The following is a 27276-nucleotide window of genomic DNA, read 5'->3' as shown; positions in this document are numbered from 1 at the left end:
TTTCGTCCCCTTTTTTTATGACCCTGGAATCGAACAGGCATGATGGACTGATCAGTCAGCAACTTCGCTTTTCCTTATATATAGTTGTTATGTCATCATCATCATCATCATTTAATGTCCACTTTCTATGCTAGCATGGGTTGGACGATTTGACTGATGACTGGTGAACCAGATGGCTATACCAGGCTCCAATCTGATCTGGCAGAGTTTCTACAGCTGGATGCCCTTCCTAACGCCAACTACTCCGAGAGTGTAGTGGGTGCTTTTACGTGCCACTGGCACGAAGGCCAGTCAGGCAGTACTGGCAATGGCCATGCTCAAAATGGTGTATTTCATGTGCCACCTGCACAGGCGCCAGTCCAGCGGCACTGGCAATGATCTTGCTCGAATGACTTTTCACGTGCCAGAAATGCAAAGCTGCGGCACAAGTGCCAGGAAGGCGATGCTGGTAACGATCATGCTCGAACGGTGGTGCCATCACGCTTTTGCTTTCGCTTTTGCTTTCGCTTGCCCCAACAGGTCTTCGCAAGCAGAGTTTAGTGTCCAATGGAGGATTCGTTGGCATGGGGGCCAGTCATTGAATTTAGTTCGATTTCGATTTCACTTGCCTCAACAGGTCTTCGCAAGCAGAGTTTTAGTGTCCAATGGAAGAAAGGTATGCATAAGTGTCCAGTCTATTATTTTCTAACTTCTTGTCTGTTTGAATAGGAAAGTCCCACAAAATCTTACATTTCTCTGACTCCAGTACTTTTTCAACTCGGTGATTGTATCATGTGTTTCCAGCTTCAAATCCCCATCTTTGGCAGTTTCCAGTGTAAAACTTATACAACCTATTCGTGCCTCCATTTCTTATATTTCTTTTGCCAACTTGGGGCATTCTTCCACAATGTGTGTCACTGTCTCATTCCAAGTTCTACAGGCTCTACATTTTACTGACACATTCTCTCCATATATATTTTTCTCAAATTGTTTGTTTTTATCGCTTTATCTTAGGCTGCTACAATTAAGCTCTCTATTTCTCTTTCTTTTTTTTAATTGCCCCTTTTTTAACCAAACTCAGGGTTTTCTTCCACATACATCTTCAGTGGCTCTCCAAAATTGGCCTTGCAGTGGTTTCTCTTCGCTCTGTCTGACATGCTGTCTTTCTATTTCATTCTTGTCCTTTTCTCCTATTACATGCTTGATCATCTGTTTTTTATTTACTGTCTTTAGTGTATTTCCTGTGCTGCTCTGTAAATACTCTACTAGGCTTTTTCTTTCCATCTGTACACATTTTTTTACTGCTATTAATCCCCTTCCACCCAAGTCTCTCCTCAAGTACAGCTGGTTGGTATCAGCCTTCAGATGGTGGGCTCCATATATTGTCAGCAACTTTCTAGTTTTTCTGTCAACTTTCTTTATATAGTTTTTGGTCCAGTCTGTAATTCCAAATCCATATCTGATTAAGGGGTACTACTCTTGAATTTATTGCTTCAATGAGATTTTTTGGATTCAGCTTTGACTGCAATAATTTTCTCACTCTCCTTGTGTACTCCCTACTGGTCATTTGTTTCATTTCTTCACTTTTTATTTTGTTTGCTTCCAGTATTCCCAAGTACTTATACTACTGTCTTTTCTTAATCACTCTCATTGTTTGTCCATTTGGCATTTCAATTCTCTGCCGTCTTTCAAATCTTGCTCGTTTCATTTTCAATATAGCATACTTTTGTATCCCAAATTCCATACCTACGTCATTTTAGAAAATGCGGATAGTATGTACAAGAATTTCAAGCTGTTTCTCATCTTTCGCATAAACCTTTATATCATTGATGAAAAGGGGATGATTTATCTGACCATTTCCTTTTCCCAAATTGTAAGCTATTTTAACTTTCCTTAGTATCATAGTAAGCGGTGTCATGGCCAATACGAATAGTAATGGAGATAAGTTATCACCTTGGAATATTCCATGTCTGATGTTTACTTTTCCAAGTTGTTGTTTTCTTCTGATCAATTCAGTATTCCAATGTTTCATACCTTCATTAAGCATTTTCCTCATGTTTTTTGCTATTCCAAAAACATGCTCATTGTTTTATTTATCCAACAGTGTGGTACCATGTCATATGCTTCCTTGTAATCTAGCCATGCTACATTTAGTCCTGTCAATCTGCATCTACAATTTCTAATTATCATTTTATCAAAGTTACCCTACTTTGTTTCTTGCATCGCATCCTTTCTGTTCTTCTGGTAATAGATTGTATCTTACCAGATGGTTGTATAACTCTTCTGCCAATACACCAGTCATAAGCTTCCACATAAGTGGTAAACAGGTCAAAAGTTTGATGCCAAATTCCCCTTCAAGGGATCCTTGAGGCATAGCAGCATTCATCCACATGTCATCCAGGCAGGGACGTGACCTTGCTGCAGGCAGTCATCTTGTTGCACAGTGATCCTTTCTTGTCGCTGTGTAAAGTTCTTCAGCCAATAGTCTTATATTCCATCCAGGCCTTGTCCTTTCTAATTTGCTATTTTTTCAACTTCTGTCTCACTGTATATAGATTAATTCTGACATCTTTTTGTCTTGGTACAGTTGCAAGTTGTCTTTCCAATCCATACTTTGTTAGCCAATCCATACTTTCTTTATGTCTCATCAGCCTCTTCCTCAGCCCTCCCCAAAATTCTTTACCTTCTTCCACATCTAGAATCAGTTCCTGGTGTTGGCCTCCTATTTCCTCAAAAAGACGTCTTCTATTTGATTGGAACAATCTATTCTGTTCGAAAGCTTTGCATTGAGCATATCTTTTCAATTTGGCTTTTGATGTTGTCAACTTTTGTGTCAATTTTTCATCTACTGTTTGTTTCCCCTTTCTTCTGATCTGTACTGTTCATTCAGTTTTCTGATTGCTGCCTTATTTCTGAGCTCTCCTCTCATTATCCTATTCAATTGCCCCAGTTTTTTCCGTGACTTCATTCATATTCTCTTCCTCCAGTTTGGTTTTTTTCTTTTCATTTGCATTTATATCTTCAGTTTTTCACTTGTAGCCTACTATGTAAGCTACGACATTAGCAGCAGCTATGATTCTCTGATTTGTTTCATTGATGATTTCCGTTCTAATCAAGCTTAAAACATTATTTACTTTGCCTGTGGCTCTCCTCACTTTTTTCTATCCATATATCTTACATCTGATGGTACTTCATTGTTTCCATCAGACATTTTATCTTACAACTTTTCTGAAATCTCCTCCTCTTCGTCATTTAAGTCTTGTGCAGTACTTACTGTCACTTAATCCATCTAGATCGTCTTCATTAGTTACTTTATCAGTATTCTCTGCTACTCTGTGGTTTCCATCTGTTTCATGTTCTTCATCTCTTACCCCTTCATTACCGCTTTCTGCTACTGCTATTTCACTCTTCTTCTCTTTTTTTATATTTCTCTGAATTCCTTCAATCTCTACTCCTGCAATCCAGTTGTTCCTATGGGTTATTCTGGCTTGGTCTATCAGTCACTGGGTGAATGCTTCCTCCTTTTTCATCCCATATTCTCTTCATTCAATTCAAGAAACCTCTTTTAGTTGGCTCACTTCACAGCCAGCATTCTATTACTATTTTGTTTACATCTTTTTCCCATTTCTCTCTTTTTCTTTTGCAATTCTGACTGTGATTTTGGTCCTGATGACTGCTGGAGCTTAATCAGATACTTCCTGGCCTGCTGTGCATGACACCTTCCCTGTTAACAGTTCCAGTCCCGTTAGCACAGTTGTGCTTATTTAATTGTGACAATGCTCATTTAGAGGTAGTATTTGTAAGGTTGTACAATCACCAGTATTTTTATCATGATACCATCATTAGGTGAGTTGCTAGCGAAGTCTCCATGTACACTGTTTTTAGTGCTAGCCTCGTTCAATCCATTGTTTTATATTTTTGTATTTGAAATTTTCACTCCTGAGAATTTTGGTGTTGAGGTGACACAACCATCGGTATTTTTATTGAGACACCTTCTCTAGCAGGGTTGCTGACCAAGGTTAAAGGGACCCCTCCTCCCATGAGACAGGCTTTACCCCACCAGACAGCATCCTGGTATTTCTAGGTCTTGGGATGGCTTACAGGTGCTACACTTTGTCCAACAGTGACCTGCAGGTACTTATGGTTAAGGTTAACTTTGTTCTTCCTGCATCATGACACCACAACCGGATGCAGTTTCATGCCTTATTATTAGTAATGTTATCCTTTGCTTGTATTGTTACCATTTATGGTGGTGGTGGCACTGTTGTAAGCTGTTCTTTTTTACTATTTCCTGAAGTTGTGGCAGCTTTTTTGTCATCGTTGCTTTTGTGTTTGTTTTCATTCTTGTAGTTAACTGTGTTGGTGAGATAGCCATTCGGAGCACTTTCTTTGGCCTTCTTACCTATTTGTGGGTGATATTCTGTGTGGTGGGGATGAGGGTACTACGTGGGATTCAGGTTTGGTCGTCTAGCCATGTATGTGCACTGGAATGTTATTCTCATGACCATTCAGGCTACTTGGTTCCTTTTTCAAATAGCTGTTTGGTTGGTGAAGAGGAAGCTGCTGGTGACAGATAGGGGGAAGGTGGGTGGCGTCTCCGATATGGATATGTGAGGATGGGGAAAAGTTTCTGTCGAAAAATTAATTAAATCAAATCTAAATGTAATACACAGGACAACAGTTTTGGAGACATTTCATGTGTGTGTGTGTGTGTGTGTGTATATGTATATATATATATATATATATATATATATATATATATATATATATATATATATATATGCACATATATATATATATATTACAATATTAAGTTCTTATGATGATGATGAGGACACTGAGTTTCAATCAGTTTGATCTAAATATCATCAGGTGTCTACATAATATCATGTTGTTCAGTTACTTAGTTCTCAGTACCATGAGGCATATAAGGCTGCAATATGATCTCTCCAACCAGTTCTATTTTCTGCCACTGTTCTGGTCGGTCTCATTCCAGCTTCTCCACTTTTCTTGTCTCCTTTCCCTATCCATGGTCCTTCATCCTGTAGTTTTAGGGCACCCTGCTGCTCTTTCCGCCCCAGGCTGCCACTTTACTGCCACCACACTTTGTCGATGCATCCAATCTAGTTCCAGGATCTGCATCTTTATTTCATCACTGATCTTGTTGATGCCCATTGTCATTTCAATTGTTTCATTTCAGACTCTTTGCAGCCACTTGATAGTATCAGACTGGTACTAACAGTTAATTAAGAATAGTTAATTAAATGTTTATATAAATCCCTGGTATATCAGTATTGTTTTCTTTTAATGCTTTATTGAACTGCAGAATATTTACTGGTTTTAGCAAAATAACTATACTGCATTTTTGCATGCTGTCAGGTAGCTAAAGGTTAGTGACATGAAGGTCAACTAGTTGTAAAAGTCTATCTCAGAAAAAGTTTAGTCAACAGATGCCAGCAAGGGAAAAGTAGACAATGCCTTTGTGGACAGGAAAAGAGGGATCAGCTGGACTAGTTTCAGTCCTGCATTGGGATTTCATCAATGACTAAGTGCCCTCTCTAACTGTCTACAGAAATTGCCAGCAGAGGCAGGAGCTCTTTGAACTTTGCCCAACCTATTCTTATTCTCACAGCTATTCTCTCAGAGCATCCACCTCCACTACTAATTTGGTCACCTAGGTAATGGAAACTATCTACTACCTCTAGCTTACCCCACTGAAGTCTGTTTTCTGTACATTTTCGGTGTTTATTGTACACACAAGCCATTTTCCCTGTTAACCTTCCTCTGATATTGCTGCACTTTTTATGTGTCCAAAGCTTACACTGAGTGCATCTACACCCAGCAGTTTCTACCTACACCTTTTCTACAGATCGAACAGGGCCATCTACCTGAAGGGTTTTGTGATATGCAGGGGTTGGACAAAATAATGGAAACACCTTAAAATTTCAAACAAATATATTTTAATATGGGGTAGGACCGCCTTTGGCAGTAATTACAGCTGGAATTCTACAAGGTATGGATTCATACAAAGTTTGAATTGTTTCCAAAGGAATTTTTGTACATTCTTCAGCTAAAACAGTCTCCTGTTCTTGTAGTGATGATGGTGGAGGATATCGACTCCTTACTTGTTTTTCTAAAATGCACCATAAATGTTCAATAATATTGAGATCTGGGGACTGTGGTGGCCAGATAAGATGTTCAACTTTACTAGAATGTTCCTCGTGCCATTCAATAACAACTTTAGCTGTGTGAATTGGTGCATTATCATCCTGAAAGATTGCGTTTCTCTCCGGAAACAGTTCCACAACAATAGGATGAATTTGGTCAGATAAAATGCTTAAATAGTCTTTACTATTATTTCTGCCATGAAGGGAAGCCATTGGGCCTGCATATTTCCAAGATGTAGCCCTCCCCTCCAGATCATCACAGATCCTCCACCATGTTTAACAGTTGGAAGAAGGCAGTCTGGTTTAATTGCTTCTTTTGGCTGTCTCCACATGTATACTCGGCTGGTGGTCGGAAATAAGGTAAAGGATGACTCGTTTGAGAAAATAACATTTGTCCACTGCTCTAGGGACCAATTCTGTAGGTTTTTACTCCACTCTAAACGCTTTGCAATGTTTGTTTTTGAAAGTAGTGGTTTTCTGATTGCAACCCTCCTGTGAAATCCAGCTTTGTGCAGCTCCCGGTGAATAGTTTTTGTGGAAACTGCGTTCTCGAGATGGTCATTAAGATCTGCAATAATTTTGGGAGCTGTACTTTTGTGATCCTTTCTAACAATTCGCGTAACAGTCCAACAGTCCCTATCTGAAAGTTTTGGTTTTCTTCCAGAGTTTTGTTTCGGCAAAGAGGTTTTTCCCTCTTTCTCAAAGGCTGTCATTACTTTCAAGACAGTACTTCTTGATACACCAAATATTTCGGCTGTTTTCATTACGCTAGCACCTGCCATATGAGCACCAAGAATTTGACCTCTTTGAAAGTCCGATAGATTTGTCATTTTAATGAATTTTAATTATCTTATTCTGATGATATCTGAAAATAAACAGCAATTTTAGCAATACATATTAAGCAACACTAATAATAAACCAAAAAACAAAAATATACAAGCTTTTGACGGTTTTATAGATATTTCAAAATTATGATGCCAGGTGTTTCCATTATTTTGTCCAACCCCTGTATATATATATATATATATATATATATATATATATAAATATATAAACAAGTAAAGAGTATATATATAAACATATATTTCTGTGTGTATTTATGCATATATGTGTGTATATATCTCTCTATGTATTTGCATTTATATATGTATGTGTGTCTCTATCGATCTATCTCTTCCCCTCCCTCCCTCTCTTTGTTCTTGTACCTGTGAAGGTGTGAAGTGGGGACATTCCTCAATGACCTGCAGTGACACTCTACTTTGAGGTCAAATGGAAATGGCTGGTGTCTGTCCATAGATTAGCATTGTTGAGTATTCAGTTATTTTTCTGGTTTGTTTATTAACAGCACAGGATTGGTGTGTGTGTGTAGGTTTAGTTTGTTGTTGTTATCTTTTAGCTCTGGTCAACTCTGATTGAGGAAATCTATTGCAAATTGGCAATAAGTTGGATTACTGGATACAGACCATCGATTGGTTATTTGAAGGGAGGTGGGGTCGGCTTTATGCTAGAAGGCAAGGATTATAGTATGAGAGAAGTGGAGTGAGACGGCGGCTTCTTGTTGTAGAGGAGTTACATGGGTACATACATTTAGAAGAGAAAGGGGTGTGGGAATGATCAGTGGGAGCTGCAAAGAGATAAATATTGGTGGTGAAATGTCCATGTGGCCCCTCAAATGTATGAGGTGAATAGAAGTGAGTGGAGACAGAGAAATGAGGAGTGTGGGTGGGTAGGGGTTTGCAAGAGTACATGGCTTTTGCATAAGCAAATGCTGGGGGAATGTCAGCGGGATGGGAGGCAAAAACTATTAAGATTGGGTAGGGTTGAAGGGTGGATGTGTGGATAAGGGATAGAATATTTATTTGTAATATAGATATCTATATCGAATGTATCTATAATTTTTATATCTACAATACATTTCAGTCAGTTTTATCTTCAGTGATCAGTGTTAGATGCTTTATTTCTGAAACGGGGACATGGGGACACGGGGACACACACACACAGGCAAATCAAAAATAAAACCAAAAACAGGAAAAACAACAAAAGCCAAAAGGACACAGTAATTGTATTAGATTGACACTCAGAAAAAGTATAAAACTAAAAAATGAGGTGTTGTCATTGGCAACGGTGATGATAGTGATGGTGATGGTGGTGGTCGTGATGATGATGATGATGATGATGATGATATGTCTATTTTTCAGGAATTACAAATGAACCGTGGTGAACGAATGCGGGGACGTTTAAATCGGGAAGAATTCATCATGTTATTTAAGGAAATCTCCACAAGACCTGAAATTTACTTCCTTCTTGTGAGGTGAGTTGGAAAAACTGTTGGAACTCTTACTTTTGTGCATGTATGTGATAAAGATATTCATTTCCCAATTGCATGGTTTCAGGTTCAGTCCCACTGCATGATACCTTGGGCAAGTATCTTCTACAATAGCTCCTGTCTCGTGTGGATTTGTTAGATGGAAAATGAAAGAAGCACATGTTCATATATATGTGAGTGTGTGTGAGAGAGAGAGTGTGTGTGAGAGAGAGACAGTGTGTGTGTGAGAGAGAGAGAGTGTGTGTATGTTTGTGTATCCTTGTCTTCACATCACTTGATAGTTGTAAATGATAATTTTTGTCATCCAAACAGTTTCATTCATTTCCAATATTCTGCAAGAACATGTCTGCCCACGGGAAAATATTACCTTGCTTCGAAACAGGTAAGGGTTAGCAACAGGGAGGGCATCTGGCCATAGATAATCTGTGTCAATAAACTCTGTCTGACCCATGCAAGTATAGAAAAGTGATCATTAAATGATGATTATGATGAATATTATAAATCTGATGTTGAGTAGACCATGACTCAAAACACTTAATACAATATAAACAGTGTAATTCCTCATTCATATATATATATATATATCATCATCATCATCATCATCGTTTGACGTCCGCTTTCCATGCTAGCATGGGTTGGACGATTTGACTGAGGACTGGTGAAACCGGATGGCAACACCAGGCTCCAATCTAATTTGGCAGAATTTCTACAGCTGGATGCCCTTCTTAACGCCAACCACTCAGAGAGTGTAGTGGGTGCTTTTACGTGTCACCCGCACGAAAACAGCCACGCTCGAAATGGTGTCTTTTATGTGCCACCCGCACAAGCCAGTCCAGGGGCACTGGCAACGATCTCACTCAAAAATCCTACGGGAGCCAGTCAGGCGGTACTGGCAACGGCCACGCTCAAAATGGTGCATCTCATGTGCCACTCGCACAAGAGCCAGTCCAGGGGCACTGGCAACGATCTTACTTGGCTTGCCGGGTCTTCTCACGCACAGCACATTTCCAAAGGTCTCGGTCAGTAGTCATCGCCTCGGTGAGGCCCAATGTACGAAGGTCTTGCCTCACCACCTCAGCCCAGGTCTTCCTGGGCCTACCTCTTCCACGGGTTCCCTCAACTGTTAGGGTGTGGCACTTTTTCACGCAGCTATCCTCATCCATTCTCACCACATGTCCATACCAGCGCAATCGTCTCTCTTGTACACCACAACTGATGCTTCTAATGTTCAGCTTTTCTCTCAAGATACTTACACTCTGACGGGTATTCACATTGACATTACACATCCAACGGAGCATACTGGCTTCATTCCTTGCGAGCTTACGTATGTCCTCAGCAGTTACAGCCCATGTTTCACTGCCATGTAGCATGGCTGTTCGTACGCATGCGTCATACAGTCTGCCTTTTACTCTGAGTGAGAGTCCCTTTGTCGCCAGCAGGGGTAAGAGCTCTCTAAACTTTGCCCAGGCTATTCTTATTCTAGCAGCTACACTTTCAGCGCACCCACCCCCACTACTAACTTGGTCGCCCAGATAGCGGAAGCTATCGACTACCTCTAGTTTTTCACCCTGGAATGAGATAGAAGTTGTTTCCTGTTTGTTTACAGTCTTTATTGCACCTGAACATCTGCCACAAACAAAAACTAACTTGCTAGTTAACCTGCCTTTGATGTTGCTGCACCTCTTATGTGTCCATAGCTTGCACCGGGTACATCTTATAGAGTTTATATATATATATATATATATGCCTCGGATGGTAATTTTCTAGGTGCAATCCCATGGTCATTCATGACCGAAGGTGGGGGAGTCACCTCATATATATATATATATATATACATATATATATATATATATATATGTATATGTATATATATGTATATATATGTATATGTATATATATGTATATATATGTATATGTATATATATGTATATATATGTATATGTATATATATATGTATATGTATGTATATATATGTATATGTGTATATGTATATATGTATATATATATGTATATATGTATATATATATATGTATGTATATATATATATATGTATATAGCAATAAGAAAATGGAGGGGAATGTGTGGTATTCATCAACTTGCAGACATTGTATTATGTCAATTTACCTGTTTATTTTTCAACTAAGAGTACAATAAAAGCAATATACAAATACATGTGACATATGTCATTTCAGTAATTAAAAAGGACATCTTGTGACCAAAGATGGGACAATGTCTTACAGCTGTTTCAGTCTAGTGGTAACATGCCTCATCGACCTCACTTGAATGTTTTTTCACATGCCACCGGCACAAGTGCCAGTAAGGCATCGCTGGTAACAATCATGGTCAAATGGTGCCTTTTAAGTTCCACCGGCACGAAAGCCAGATAACTGCTCTGGCAATGATCACGCTCGGATGGTGCTGTTAGCGCTCCACAGGCACGGGTGCCAGTCATCGAATTTGGTTTTATATATTTATATATATATATATATATATATATATATATATATATATATATATATATCAATTTGTGTTGCGATCCTATGGAATTAGAAAGACATATGCAGCACTTCATCCATCGCATGCAGTTCTTTGGCTACAATCAAAGGGACAGGATTAGAGTGTACAAAGGAGCCAGGACTAAGTACAAAGCCATCATAGAGAGTGATACTAAGGGGATCCTACCTGCTGTACAGGAGTAAGTCCTGGAACAGCACAGAAAGGACCAGTAATAACATAAATAAGGCCAACACCTGTTATGGCAACAAAATCACCAGAGTGTCATGTTCATTGATGTTACCCCTGACTGCGAACTAGCATACCTTTTTATAAAAACATTAAGGTTAATCTACAGATTAAAGTAGTAGAGAGGCCTGGTGCCCCTATAAAATCCCTGATCTGTAGAACCTGTCCCTTTGATAAGTCCCCGTGTATGGAGTACAGTTGTGTTGTATGTAGGATGAACCCATGAGTTAACTGGAAGGTTAGGAATGTAGTTTATAGCTTACAATGTATTGAGGGATGATGCAGAAACATGACAACTACCTACACTGGAGAGACTGCACACAGCATAGGAGAGCGTATAGGTGAATATTGGCAAGAGCTCAAAGAAGAGAAAAGCTCATCAGTTCTCTACCAACATGCTCAGGCAGAACATGGAGGCTCATTTTATAGCATAGAGGTTAAAGTATTATCAACGCATAGAACTGACATGACACTTAGATCACAGAGGTTACACACATAGCAGTAGACAGACCGCACCTCAATAGAAAACACAAATGGAACAGTAACACCCACCACCATACCACATGACTAAAGACAGAATGGAAGAGAAGAGAGAGGGAAAAAAAGAAAAAAATTCGTAAATAATACACAGATATATACAGGGAAATACAAATACAATAGATATGTACGCACTTACCTGTGATACATATGAGAAATAGAGATAGATAAATAAATAAATATATAAATAGATAAATATATTTGTCACATACCTCTGATAAATATAAGAAATAGAGATAGATAAAATAAATAGATAAACAAGTTTACATAAAGGGCATGGATACATACAACGTAAGAAGCGAACCCATACACACACACACACAATAATATCAGCAACACGACTGATAATGACAGCAGCAGTGGCAGTGACAATGATGGCAATAACAACAACTACCACGTTGGCCACACCGTGGGCAAACACACAGACACAGAGAGTGAACACGCAAACGCAAAGGGATACAGGAATTGTACCAAATTTTCGGGTCTTAGGACAGCAGCAGCACAATGGGGTGAGAGGATGGGGCTGAGGAGAGGGCCATACTGCTGCTAAGATCAAGGACTTACACATACACACATGCAAACACGGACGCAAACGCATGCGCACATAAGTATTCACATCTTAGAAGGACAGAATGGAGTAAGTGGAGCAAGAGCACACATGAAAATGAAAAGTGTCACTGAAGAGGTCACAGATGTGTGACGAAAGATGTGACATTACTGTTATTACGGATATTAGATCTAGATGACCCCTTCAGCCTCACATTGGCCTCCTACTGGACAGTTATTATATACCCTGCAAGAGCAACCTGCCTCCTCCCTTGTATTGTCGGTACTTGATAAAATGTTTTTTATGTAACATCAAACAGCAATATTATTAGCAGATTAATCAGGTCTGACACCAATACAGTTGCCACGCCCGTAGATAGTAACCAAGCCAGGACCATCACAGAGAGCATCACTGAAGATCCCAGTACCACCACTACAGATAATGAGCAAACCATAGATGCAGATAGCCTGACCAGTACAAACGCTGCACCTAGAAATAATGACCTATCCAGGACCAACTACTTGGAGGGAGTATCTGCCATTCCCAGTTCCGCTAACATTCATCTTCGACACCGATGGGATGACCAACTCCGAGCCATATGTTACCAGAAGTGTGAATAGGGCCCCATCCCATGTTTATAAATATATTGGTCCAGCGAGTACTTCGTTCAAGAAATGTTTTCTTAACCACCAGTTATCCTTCAGAATCCCAGAAAGATGGTTTGTCACTTCCCTGGCCTGCCATGTGTGGCACCTCAAAGATCAAGGGACCCTGTATGATGTCAGGTGGAAATTAATTGATCATCCAGGCCCATTTGGATCTCCTCGTTTGCTCGTTAGGCCTCTCCGAGTCTATAAAGGGTTTTTTGCCTTTGTGATTAAGGGGAAATAACCCATACTCATTAACATTTGTACGTATTCCTTGAGTTCTGAGCATTTCCTCACCTCTGCGACATAGATATTTTAAAATTTTGTATTCATAAAGAGTCTTGTGAGCTGTCCCCAAGGCTTTGGTTTTGTGGGTGCGAAACCTTGGGTAACTCTATATAAAATTTTGTTGTAATATATATATATATATATATATATATTAGTTTATGCATATATTAATATTATCTCAGTTATTAAAACCTTTGATAATTTAAATATGTTAATAGTTACCAGAGGTAGCAAAATTACACTAAAAACCAAGATATCACAGCCGTTTTACAGGTAGAGATACCAAGTTAAAGTGATACATTTTGAGAAGATATGGATAATAATAATAAATGGAGCAAAACGCATGTCAATAAAAGTTCCTTTAATTCCTACACATGTTTCAAAATAAATGAGAGCTCTTTCACAAAGAAGAAAGAGCTGTTGGGGTTCCTCATATATTTCTCTTCAGGGAGTTCATAATAAAACATATAATAGCAAGACAAAAACGAAATGATGAGGTAACTTACGAGCAGAGATGTTACATGGTCAGTGACCGTTAGAAGGTTTGTTTACATAGAGATATAAAGGGGTCAATGATATTATTCCATGGGCTTTAGGAATAAGAACGCTTGTTTACATAGAGATATATATATATATAACAAGCAAAAAAGCTAGTTCTAAAATCTTTGTAACAGCAACAGGACCCAATGGACAACCGAGCATGTGGAAATATGTGGGCACAACGGAAGGCTCCTTCAGAACCCGCTTTAATAACCACAAGTTTTCATTCAACATCCCAGAGAGACATAACGCCACAACCCTAGCCAAGCATGTCTGGGCTTTAAAAGAAAGTACCACAGAGTACAGCATAAAGTGGAAGATCATAGAAAGATGCAAGCTGTAGTAGGAAGTGCAGATTATGCCTGGCTGAGAAGAGGGCGATTTTAAAAGACACTCAATGCCCAGATATTTACCTCAGTAGCAGGAGTGAGGTGTTTAATCCTTGTCTGCACGAAATAAAGTACATTCTATCATACCTACGCAACCCACCATGACTGCAACCATAGGTCCCCTACCTCGACCTTTCGCAAACGACCTTTATACATATATCATTGTCATCATCATCCTTGAACGTCTGGATTGGATGGTTTGTCCCGAGCTGACAAGGTGGAGAGCTGCACCAGGTTCCAGTCTGATTTGGCTTGGTTGCTATGGCTGGATGGGCTTCCTAACACCAACCACTTTAAAGTGTGTGCTGGATGCTTTTAACATGGCACTGGCACAGGGTTCTTGCAGGCCAATCCTCTTCACCAAGGGAAGTGAGAATGAGTTGATAAATATTCTTTATTTGTGGTGTAGTCTGGTTACTCCACAAATAAAGTGTGTGTGTGTGTGTGCATATATATATATATATATATATATATATATATATATTTCTCTGTGAGTTAGAGGCTGAGAAACCAACTAAGGGATAGTACCTATCCAATATACTGGATGTTTAACCATTTACAGCAGATTCCCCCGATAGATAGATATATGTTTTATATTTTTATATGTTTATATTCTTTTCTTATGCTATCCTATAGGATTCTCTTTCCATCGTTTTAGTTGCTTTAGTTATCTTATTTATTTGTTTTATTAGTTTTATTTCGCTTGTTCACTTACCCCTGCTGGCCATTGTTTTATTTGTTAAACATCAATGAACCAGAACCATGCCATTGTTTTCAAATAATGACCTGACCAATTAGGTTGTAGGACTGACCATGATCCCACCCCACTACACATAGGGATTTCGAGACTTGTTGATCGGCAAACAAGTATCAAACACTAACATCGCACTTTGACCTCTCCTGGTTCCTTTCCCTCATTGATACACTCATCATCATCATCATCATCATTGTTTAATGTCCGCTTTCCATGCTAGCATGGGTTGGACTCATGTACCAAATTTCCTAAGATAGGTTCATCATAAGCTACTTATGCCATACCCTCTGCAACGTTACACCTACTAAATTTTCACCTCCATAACATGGACCATACCATCAAATTCACCACTGAAGTTCTATGGAAACATAATGTGAACTACTGCCTAAAATTACCTTTCCTGTAAAAACTCCTCCTGAGAACAACTATATTCACCTATCCACCACTGGATGAAATAACATGGATCTTATAATACATCACAGGAAGTCTATATCTTATTTCCCCTTGCTATGCCCAAATCATTATATTATGATGTACTTCGCTTGTATTCTCATGCTTGTTCTTATTCTTACCATTCTTCTTCTTCTACTCTATTTTAAAAAGACAAACACACTGTTGCTATTATTAACTGGCATTTATATGTGTTAGCCCCACCACTTAGACCCTCTGAAGAAGCCTAGGGGCACATTCATTATCTAAGCCTTATCTGGTCATCCCTACATAACACTGAAGAGATGGAGATAACCTGGAAGGTATCGTTGCCTCTTGGCAGAAACGGCCGTAAGGAACTAGCACCTGCCCACCCATTCAGTTTTTTGACAATCTGTTCATTTGCTCAATTGCTCCCTTGTTCCTATATGCTTATATGCTCCCACACCCTTGTTTATGCAACTACCAACTTTTTCTACTTGATAATCTGTACCATTAATATATGTGTGTGTATTCATCCAATACATTTGAATAAATAAACATACTGGAATGTTTAGCAGTTGATGTCTGTTGATTTTATATCCTCTCAACTTTCTTATTTGCCGTGTATATATATAATCAAAATAAGCAACAAGGATATTCAAAGTTAATGCAGTACGATTGTTTCATGCGACTCCATTTATTTAAGCAATGTGAGCATTACATTAAATGTAAAATGCAGAGCAATCCTCAAAGATATAGAAATTTACTGAAATTTCATTTCAACAGAAGGACATATTATTGTAACTACATTTAAACACTTCAAGTAGAAAGGAAGAATACAAAAAACCATTTTGACTTAGCCAGACCATACAGGCTAGTAATTAATTCCAAGCAGATTTTAACTGATTTTATTATTTTTTTTGTTTCATCTTATCAGACCTAGTGATTCAAAGCTTAAGAGGGCACCTGCCCTTTCCTCATAAGGAAAGGGAAGGAGTAAACAATATACATAGATATGGTTATAAAAATTCTTTTGGTTTTAGTGACACACTATTATAGGTTGCGGGGTTTTCACTACTAGCAGACCAGTTTACAATGTGTGTGTGTGTGTATATATATATATATATATATGTGTGTGTGTGTATGTATATACACACATGCACATGTCTGCTGGTGTACAAGCCAAATGGGTAACTAAGAAAGCCCCAGAATTTCTTTTTAAAATGTAGGCTTTAAGCTTTACTCACTGTATAAGTCTACTAGCAATATTTCATTCATGATAAGGTGGCAAGATGGCAGAATCATTGCCATGCTGGGCAGTAACAGTTGAGCAGTGTGGTCAATGTAATACAAAATTTCCCCCAAAATTCTGGCCTTATGCTAAAATTTGAAATCAGTTTTTCACCCTTGATGCATTAACTAATTGTTTACTGCTCATCATTGTCACTTTTGCAACTGGTGACTGGTCTATGTCAGCAAACTTGTCTTGTTGCTGTTATCTAAAAGGTTATAAAATATTTTTTAATTTTTATATAACTTTACATTAATCCAGCTTCCCAAACATATCTGTTCAGTTTCAGTGGAAAATATTTAACTGTAGGACCATATGAGTTGTGCAAGTGTTTTATGCTGTTCTCCATTACTGTTGGTGACACTATAAACTACAGTATGTTAAGGTGTGAATTTTATACTCAATGTTTATTATGACCTCTGGTTTGGGGGCTATTTTCTTAAGGTTCAATTTCTGTCCTGTACACTGACTTATATGGTATATACACATACACACTTACACATACACACACAAACATCCATCTATCCATCTCTCTATCTCTCTATCCCTGTCACCTCTTCTATCAATAAGCTGTTGCTCAGTGCATTTCTTATGTGAAAGGCATAATGTAGACATTGACCCAGATGCATGCACACACACACATTATACAGCAGATTTCATTCAGCTTCCATACATTTATATTACTCATTTTGTCTGCATTGGGATACATTAGAAAACTTTTACCTATACTGGAACTGAACCTAAGACCACATAGTTGAGAAGCACGCCCCTTAAACCACACAGCCATACCCATGCCTATATTTATTTGTTTTCTTATGTATGTTTTTTTCACATTAGTTTGATTCTTTTCTTTTTTTCAAAGCTACAAGTCTTAGTCTGCCATGTCTAAATGCTAGTCTAGTTGGCTTGAGTTTAAGTTAAAAACCAGCAAGGACACCTTTCTACTTTCATAACTAAAATAACATGTTAATGGCCTCTGCTTTTCATTATTGCTTCAGGTATGCAACAAATTCTGAGTTTATGTCACTCGAGGACTTACAAATGTTTGTGGAAGCTGAGCAAGGGGTGAGTGGCATGTCATTTTGAGTTTTTTTTTTTGTTTTTTTGTTTTGTTTTTAATCTTTTCATTCTTATTTGTGTTTCTCTTGAATCAAAGTGAAACTTTGCTCTGAGGTAGAGACTGAGTAAGTGAGAGAAAGAAGAAGTGATTGAGGGAGGGAGGGAGGGAGAGAGAGAGCGAGAGAAAGAGAAAGATGGAGTTGAGTGAATGTGTGAATGAGAAAAAAGGTGATCAAACAAGAGAGAGTGAGTTGATTAAGTGAGAGATAGGGTGAAATGATTGAGATTGAGAGATGAGGGTTGAATGAATGAGTGGGTGAGTGAGGGAGAGTGAAGGTTGAATGAGAGAGAAAGAGAGAGGGAGAGTGGAATTAGTGAGTGGGTGGGCCAGAGAGAAAGAGAAAAAGGTGTTGTGTAGTGGAGTGTATGAGAAAGAACATAGTGCTGTTATGTGTCAGGGATTGATTAGAAGAAGAGAAAGTTTGGTATGAGAGATGTAGGAGACATGCAAAGTGTTTGCTCTTATAAGAGACAATTGGAGGGAGAGAGAGAGAGAGAACATAGCAAACTTATCTCACCTCACACATACACACAAATGGCTGCCAAAACTTTCAATGGCTTCATTAATGGTGGCTTTGTTAATGTTAGTAATACTAACGACATTATCATTGGCATATTGATATATATCTGACCTATTCACTAACCTTGTTACCATATCAGAATATAATTCATTTATTACTTATTTCTCAGTTTTTCTGACCTTCAAAGTGGACAGATCCACTGTTGGGCCTGGGAACCAGTTGTGTCTTTTTTGTGTTGTGTTTTTTTTTTTAATCAATTCCTGTTTATTAATGTGGTTGACATGGAAACATGTATCAGTGGTTCTCAGATTGGCTCCCCAGATACTTTTTCCTATGGTAACAGCATTTTAATTGGAATTCTACTTTATCAAATGTGAAACCATGAAAGCACGCGCACACACACACACACACATTAGAAATATCATGCAGAAATAACAAAAATATTTCTTTGCAGAAAGTATTTTTTTACCAAAGACCTCAATAAGTATGAGGAAATGCATAATCTTTTGTCCCATATCTGTGACCTCTTCAGTGACACTTTCCATCTCCATGTGTGCTCTTGCCCTACTTATTTCATTCTCAGAATGAAAAATGTCCAGACAATGAACATGAGTGAAGAATGACTATATAATGTGTGTGTTTATTTCACCAAAAAAAAAAAGAAAATGACCATCCCAAAATACAGCAGTCATCATCATCATCACCGTTTAATGTCTGTTTTCCATGCTGGCATGGGTTGGGAGGTTTGACAGAGGACTGGAAAGGTTTCTACAGTTGGATGCCCTTCCTAACCAACCACTCTGAGAGTGTAGCGGGTGCTTTTTATGTGCTACCAGCATGGGAGCCAGTCAGGAGGAACTGGCATTGACCATGTTCAGCTGTTGTTTTTTACATGCCACCAGCACGGAAGCCAGTTAGGGGGCACTGGCAGCGACCATGTTCAGATGGTACTTTTTACATGCCACTGGCACAGGGAGCCAGTCAGGTAGCACTAACATCAACCCACGCTTGAATGGTGCTTTTTATATACCACCAGCATGGGTGCCAGTCAGGCGGCACTAGCCACGACTACGATTTCACTTGACTCAACAGGTCTTCTCAAGCACATCATATCGCCCACTGCTTCAAGAGTGCTATTAAATGGGCCAATTATGCAACATTGGCTTCAGCTATGGCTGCGATCTCACTTTACTTGCGGGGTCCTCTCAATCATAGCATATTTCCAAAGGTCTCGGTCTCTTGTCATTGCCTCTGTGAGACCCAATATTCGAAGGTCATGCTTCACCACCTCATCCCATGTCTTCCTGGGTCTACCTCTTCTGCAGGTTCCTTCCACTATTAGGGTGTGACACTCCTTCACACAACTGTCCTCATCCATACGCAACATATGACCAAACCAGCGCAGTCATCTCTCTTGCATACCACATCTGATGCTTCTCAGGACACTTACACTCTGTCGTGCATGCACACTGACATTACACATCCAGCAGATCATACTAGCTTCATTCCTTTCAAGCCTATGCATATCCTCAGCAGTCATGGTCCATGTTTCACTGCCATGTAGCATGGCAGTTTGCACACATGCATCATACAGTCTACCTTTCGCTCTGAGCAAGAGGCTCTTAGTTGCCAGCAGAGGTAGGAGCTTTCTGAGTTTTGCCCAGGCTATCCTTATTCTAGCAGCTATGCTCTCAGGGCTGCCACTACAGACTTGGTCGCCTAGGTAGTGGAAGCTATCAGCTACTTCTAGTTTTCCCCCTTGACATGTGATGGAATCTGTTTTCTGTACATCTTCAGTGTTTATTGCCCCTGTGCATCTGCCACACAAAAGCTATCTTCCAAGTTAAACTTTCTTTGATATTGCTGCACCTATTATGTGTCCATAGCTTACACTGGGTACATCTTATGGAGTTTCTACCCACGCCTTTTCTACAGAGCAAGCACGGCCATCTACTTCAAGGGGTTTGTGATTTGTTTTCTTTCCTGCTTATTAGGACTTTGGTTTTTGCTACATTGACTCTAAGGCCCTTTGATTTTAGACCTTGCTTCCACACCTGAAACTTCATCTCTAGTTCTGGTAGCAATTCAGCTAAAAGAGGAGCTCCCAGGGGCAGCCTGTCTTGAATTCCTTTGTTATTGCTTAGAAGACTATGATGAATAAGAGGGAGCTGAGGACTGATCCTTGGTGAACCCTTCTACCTGGAATTCTTCGCTATATTTGTTGTCAACCCTCATCTTACTGACAGTATCCCTGTACAGGGCTTGTACAGCTCTTACCAACCTCTCATTTATCCCAAGTTTCTGCATTGACCACCAGATAAGATATTGGGGGACGCTGTCAAAGACATTCTCCAAGTCAACAAAAGCCAAGTACAGAGCTTTATCTTTGGCTAGATATTTCTCCTGCAGTTACCTTACCAGAAATATAGCATCAGTGGTGCTTCTCCCTGGCACAAAACCAAACTGCATCTCATCTAGGCTAGCTCTCTCCCTAATTAATTGGATTATGACCCTATCCATTACTTTCATCACTTGATTCAGCAATTTGGTATATATATATATATCTACTACATATGTAGAAAATCAGTGTATGTTTGTTTGTGGCATTGTTAGCTAACTCCTCCTACATCGTTTTATTGATTTTGATGAAACTTGACACATGAGTAGAACTTGTGTCTGGAAATGTCCTGACATATTTAGATTGTTGAAAAAAACCGATAATACGGCCCCTGGAAGGGATCCTTATATCTGCCTCATATAACTATTTTTTTAAAAAACACCCAAGGGAAATAACTCCTAGCATCTGCACAATATTTTTTTTAAACACTCAAGGGAAATAACCCATAGCACCTGCATTTACATTTGTTAGTTTTTAGCGAAGCCGTCAATATTTGATTCTCACAATCAGCGGACCTAATTCTGCATTTCACTACTCACAGTTTTGAACTGCTAAACCTTATTATTGCACTTTCTTGATGCATGTACACTTTCAATGCCCATAACTCCAATAATTCTGCATTTTTCCAGTTAAACGTTTCTGATGACAGTACATAAATTTTTGGTTCCAGAACGTATTTAATAAGTGTGTCCCCATACAATGAACTCATATTTTGAATGCTTAAAATTCTTAAACAATGAAACCAAACTTCCACACCACATTCAGTTTGGACACCCTGTATCACTTACACTTATTTTACAAATCATATTTATTGCTTCTTTACAGTTCATACAACATTTTCATGAAACTAATTGAGCTATCAAATTTAGAAATATTTTACAGGTTTCATTGTTTATGTTCAATTACTTTGAATATTGCTTTTTTGTGTGTCCAATTTCTAATTTTTGCAGACAATATCACTTTTATACTTTATTTGACACATGAGTAGAACTCATGTCTGGAAACCTCGTGACATACTTAGATTGTTGAAAAAAAAAATCAATAACAGGGCCCCTCCAATGGATCCTTCTATCTTCTACTACATATTACTAATATTTTATTTAAACAACCCAAGGGAAATAACCCATACCACCTGCAGTTTTTAGCGAAGCGATCAATATGTGTTTCTCACAATCAGCCAACCTAATTCTGCATTTCACTACTCAGTTTTGAACTGCTTAAAATTATTATTACATTTCCTTGATTTGAATCTTAAACCTTAAAGACTTCATTCATACATTTCTATACATACATACTTTTTTGAATGCTTATTACTCTGATAATTCTGTAGATAAATGTCGTAAACAGTGGCTTGGTAAAAGCTCAACCACAACCGAGAAGGGAACTTCATGGAAAAAAGGTTCTTCTCTCTATCTGGTGGGATTGCAAAGGAGTAATTCACTTTGAATTGTTACCACCTAATGCAACAATCAATGCTCAAGTCTACTGTCAGCAATTAGAGCGTTTGAACCAAGCTTTGAAGAAAAAAAAGACCTGCTTTAGTGAATTAAAAAGGAGTGATGTTTTATCAGGACAATGCACGATCCCACACTGCAAAGTTCACATCACAGACGATCGAAGAGCTTGGTTGGGAAAAAATTCCTCATCCACCATATTCTCCCGACCTTGCTCCTTCAAACTACCATTTGTTTCATAGTTTACAGAATCATTTGGGGGACATAACTTTCGCAAGCCAGGAGGAGGTCACAACTGACATTTCAGAGTTCTTCGCTTTGAAACCAAAAGAGTTTTGCATTGATGGGATTAAAAAGCTTCTAAATAGATGGAAGGAAGTCATAGATAATCAGGGAAAGTACATTGATGATTAAATTTCAATTAAATATAACATTTGATCACTTGTTTTCTTTATTCAAAATTCAGACAGAACTTATGGTATGACCTGATAGATTGTGTGCTTATTTATTGAGATTGGTCAAGTTGTTGTAGGTGCCCCTAATGAGAATCCAATAAGATTTGAAAATTGATTCAGGTTGTTCATCATTTTTCCAATCTACAGAGAAATAGCTAAAGATTATCCCTGTTTATATATCTGCTATATAGATTAGATTTAATTGAAGCAAATTCTGCTACATTTACATATAATTTAATAAAAGTTACTTGAAATTCTGCAAATTCTGTTTATCTTTTATCTTTTACTTGTTTTAGTCATTAGATTGCAGCCATGTTGGAGCATGACCATCAAGAATGTTTAGTCAAATGAATCGACCTTATTTTTTGTTAAGCCTTATTCTATCAGTCCCTTCTGCTGAACTGCTAAGTAACAGATGTAAATACACCAGCACTGGATGTCAATTGGTAGTGGGGGACAAGTTTAGACACAAAGACACACACACACACACACACACACACACACACACACTCATGATGGGCTTCTTTCAGTTTCCATCTAATAAATCCACTCACAAGGCTTTGATCAGCCTGCGGCTATAGTAGAAGACACTTGCCCAAGGTGCCACACAATGGAACTCAACCCAGAACCATGTGGTTGGGAAGCAAGCTTCTTTGCACACTGCCATGCCTGCAAAAATTTCCATAACCTTTTCATGTAATTCTGTAAATTCTTCAAAACCACTCTAATATTTTTGAGTTTTTACGGCAACAGTCAAACCATTCTTGAATGTTTCTTCTTTTATCAGGAACCTAGAGTTACAAAAGAACGATGTTGGGAATTAATAAACAAATATGAACCTTCCAGTGAAGGTCGAACCAAAGGCCACCTAGGTATTGATGGTAAGTTGTCTTTTAGTTTAGTTTACTGTTCAGCAGTTAAGACAATGGTAAATAGTTGTATGACAGTGTGATGTTGTTACTGTTACTACTGCAGGATCCTCCTGTTGAAGATGATGTATGAGTGTTCAACTTTTGCTGAACGACCTGCACAAATGGTTTGTTTATAGTGATCAAATGTATGTTCACCAGATCAACATTGCTTGAACAGGTGTACGATGTACCACATGTCAGGTGTTGGAGTGATCACAGAGCAACGTGAAATGAAGTGTTTTGCTCAAGAACACAACATATCATCTGGTCTTGGAATTGAAACCACAATCTCGTGATCATGAATGCAACATCCTAACCACTAGGCTATGCACCCACACTACTACTACTTCTACTACATTGAGTTATGTGTTCTTTCCTTACTTTTAAACCTTTTTGTTACCATATTTCAGTAGAAATACACTGCTTTTTGTTTCAGTTAATTTTCAAAATAATAATTTAGTATAAAAAAAACTCTTGCTTTAAAGTGAAACTTTCTTATATCAAACCTGCTTAATACCAGCCAAGTTATTTTATTAAATTCTTCAGTATTTTCAAAACAAAGGCAGTGTGTTTCAGCAGAAATATGGTAAGAAAAGGGTAAAATCCATACCTCAATGACTGTTCTCTTTATTTTCTCAATTAATCTCCTGCTAATCTGTTTCACTTTTCCAGGTTTTACAGCTTATCTCTTGTCAGATGATTGTGAAATCTTCAGCCCAGAACACAAAAATATTTGTCAAGATATGTCTCAACCCCTGTGTCACTATTTCATAGCTAGTTCTCATAACACGTAAGTAAGGCTCCTTCACCAACATTTCCCCCTTTTTTTTTACTTGTTTCAGTCATTAGACTGCAACCATGCTGGGGCACTGCCTTGAAGAAGTTTTATTCAAATGAATCAATCCCAGTAGTTAATTTTTTTGCTAAGCCTGGTATTTATTCTATCAGTTTCTCTTACTGAACTGCTTCTTTCAGTTTCTGTCTACCAAATCCACTTGCAAGGCTTTGGTGGCCTTTTAAAGACACTTGTGGAAGGTGCCATGCAGTGTGAGTGAACCTGGAACCATGTAGTTGGGAAGCAAACTTCTTATGACATAGCCATGCCAAATGTAAGACAGAACAGACCAACAGACCAACCATACATTTTTCACTTCTTAGATAAAAGCGACTTAGAATATCATGACTGTGTGGTAAAGTTCGCTTTTGAACTATATGGCTTCATGGTCAGTTCCACTGTATGGCACCTTGGGCAAATGTTTTTACTATAGCCTTGGGCCGACCAAAGCCCTGTGAGTGAATTTGGTAGACGGAAACTGAAAGAAGCTCATCATATGTGTGTGCGTGTATGTGTATTTCTGTGTTTATGTCCCAGTAACTTAGCAGTTCAGCAAAAAGACCAATAGAATAAGTACTAGACTTAAAAAGAAGTACTGAAGTTGATTCATTCATCTGAAAATTCTTCAAGGCAGTGCTCCAGCCTGGCCACAGTCTAATGACTGAAATAGTAAAAGATAAAAGGTATGTGTGTGTCCTTGTTTAAATTTGCAATCCTCTTTAAATTGCAAACAAGAGATAATGTTTACAATTCTGTCCACAAATCATCCCCTGGCTTCACATCTTCATAGATGTGTGGGACAAGAAATTCTGTAGCTGAAAAACAGATAAGGATGAGTGACAGCAAGAGCATCCAGTTGTAAAACAATGTCTCATGTTAACTCATGCTAGCATAGGAAAACAGATGTAAAAACAAACTGAAACAAATGAATCCCATCAGAAGGTCTGTCAGATAATTCTGCTCTTTAAAGGAATGAAGATATGGCTAGGTGGTTATGGTTTATTTTGTAGCCACAGAATTCTGTTTGGTTCCCACTGGGCAGAAACTTGGGCATGTGTCTTCTACCACAGTGATGAATAGACCAAAACTTTCGGAGGAAAATTTGTAGACAAAAACTATGGAAATACATTGGAAGTGCTGTTTCTGGACTTGGTGGGTTGGCTTAATCTATCACCACTACCTTGTCTTTGACTATCTGTCATTAATGGAGTCCATTTTTTTGTAAGCATTTGAACCATATTTCCTGTTGAAGGTTAACTTCCCTTTTTCCATTCTGCTAACCAGTCTTGGAGACTCTAAAAGAAGGGCCTGGTCAGTACATTTCCAACTCAAAAGTTTCTTTGTTTTTTATTGTTTGTTTGTTTGGTTTTTTTTTTACATCTATTTTTCCATACTAGCATTGGTTAGACAAATGTATTACTGAAGCATTGTTTTAGTTGGATACCCTTCTTGTCACTAACACTTTCTTGTTTTTGAAATGGGGATCTCTTATTTAATGTCTTGGAAGCTATGAAGCCTGCAAATGAACCATTGACAGGGGAAATAGCAATATCATCATCTATGGTTAAGGGATTTTTGGAGAAGCAAACACATATGTATGTATGTTTGTGTGTGTCTGTCTGTCTATCTCTATCTAACTACCTACCCACCTGTCTATCTATCTATCTATCTACATATATATATAGTTGGAATTTACAAACAAAGCAAAAGACGAAGACAGGTGTGTAAACAACAAGCAGGTGTATTAGTTTAATGCTCAGGAAGGTGAGAAAGTCTTTTATGTTTCAAGCCTACGCTCTTCAACAGAAAGGAACACGAGAAAATAAACAGAGAGAGAATAATAAAAGCTTTAGTGGCTGGCAGTCAGTCATGGTGATGGCCAGACAGAGTTAGGAAGAAGGGGAGATAATAAAGTAGTGGTGATCCCAAAACGAAGGTGCGCGTGTGGATAGGGGCTGGTGACCTTAATGTGTGGGTGTGTGGATGATGGTGTAGGTGCTGGGAAGTGGTCAGTGCTAGGGTGGTGCAATGTGGTGTGGCATGATGTGGGGGTGGGATGGGATATACAGGCATGGTGGAGGTGGGGTAACGATGGAGGGGATGACTATGAAGGGAGAGGGGTAGGTAGGAGTGAAGAGAGGAAGTAGGTGTCAGAGCAAGAGAGGAGAGGTGGGTGTAAGAGGAGGGGAAAGGAGTTGAGCCCATGTGGTGCAAAGGAGCGAAGAGAGAAGATTAATTCCTGTTCACAGCAAAGATGGGAGTCCAGATGGCCCCTGTACAAGGACAATCCAAACACAGACAGGTGCTGTAAAGAATGACCGGTAGAGCAGAAATGGCACAAGACAGGGGTGTCATTGCCGAGTTTGATGTCTCGGAGGTGTTCTGCGAACTGGTCAGCCAAGCAGCGTCCTATTTGACCGATGTACAGAGAAGGACTGAGATAGCAGGAGATGCAGTAAATGACATTGCTAAAAGTACAGGTGAAGGAGTCAGTGATATGATAGGGTCGACGATTGGTGCATGTGAGGATGGTGGTGCTGGAGAGGTAGAGGCAAGTGTGGCAGCGTGGGCAGGGGCAGGGGAATGAGCCGGATTGGGAGGTGGAGTTAGTGAAGAAACTGTGGACCAGCAGGTCACGTAAGTTGTGGGCTCATTTGAAGGAGGGGAGGGGTAGGTTAGGGAAGATGTGCAAAGTGGAAGGGTCAGACTGGAGTTGCCGGAAGGCTCAGAGAATGTTGTGTTGGAGAGGCAGGGAAGAGAGCAGGTTCACGGTCCACGGAACATGCTCTGGCAAGGGTGAGGGGATATCCACGAAGGATGAAGTGGCAAACCATGAGTTGAGACTGAGTCTCAAAGTCATGGTTGTCACTGCAGAGCCTGTGGAATAGGGGATGGAGAACTTGGTGTGTTTAGGGTGGGAGGAGGAGGAGAAGTTGAGGTATGAGTGTGAGTCAGTGTGTTTGTA

General features: G+C 39.0%; 1 protein-coding gene across 6 annotated transcripts in view; it reads left to right on the top strand.

Moving 5' to 3' along the window:
• The window catches only part of LOC106870770 (inactive phospholipase C-like protein 1), a 191682-nt gene that overhangs the window by 77251 nt on the left and 87155 nt on the right, over nucleotides 1–27276 (top strand). For all 6 annotated transcript variants that reach the window (XM_089340302.1, XM_089340304.1, XM_089340300.1 and 3 more), the window contains exons 7-10: nucleotides 8345–8457; nucleotides 17617–17683; nucleotides 23353–23446; nucleotides 24149–24266. In XM_089340302.1, coding sequence (XP_089196428.1) covers nucleotides 8345–8457; nucleotides 17617–17683; nucleotides 23353–23446; nucleotides 24149–24266 — 392 coding nt within the window. The remainder of the gene's footprint in view (nucleotides 1–8344; nucleotides 8458–17616; nucleotides 17684–23352; nucleotides 23447–24148; nucleotides 24267–27276) is intronic.

This window comes from Octopus bimaculoides, chromosome 23, assembly GCF_046866305.1.
Source record: "Octopus bimaculoides isolate indiv1 chromosome 23, ASM4686630v1, whole genome shotgun sequence".
In the NCBI taxonomy this organism is placed as follows: domain Eukaryota; kingdom Metazoa; phylum Mollusca; class Cephalopoda; order Octopoda; family Octopodidae; genus Octopus; species Octopus bimaculoides.
This window is presented reverse-complemented; position numbering and strand designations above follow the sequence as displayed.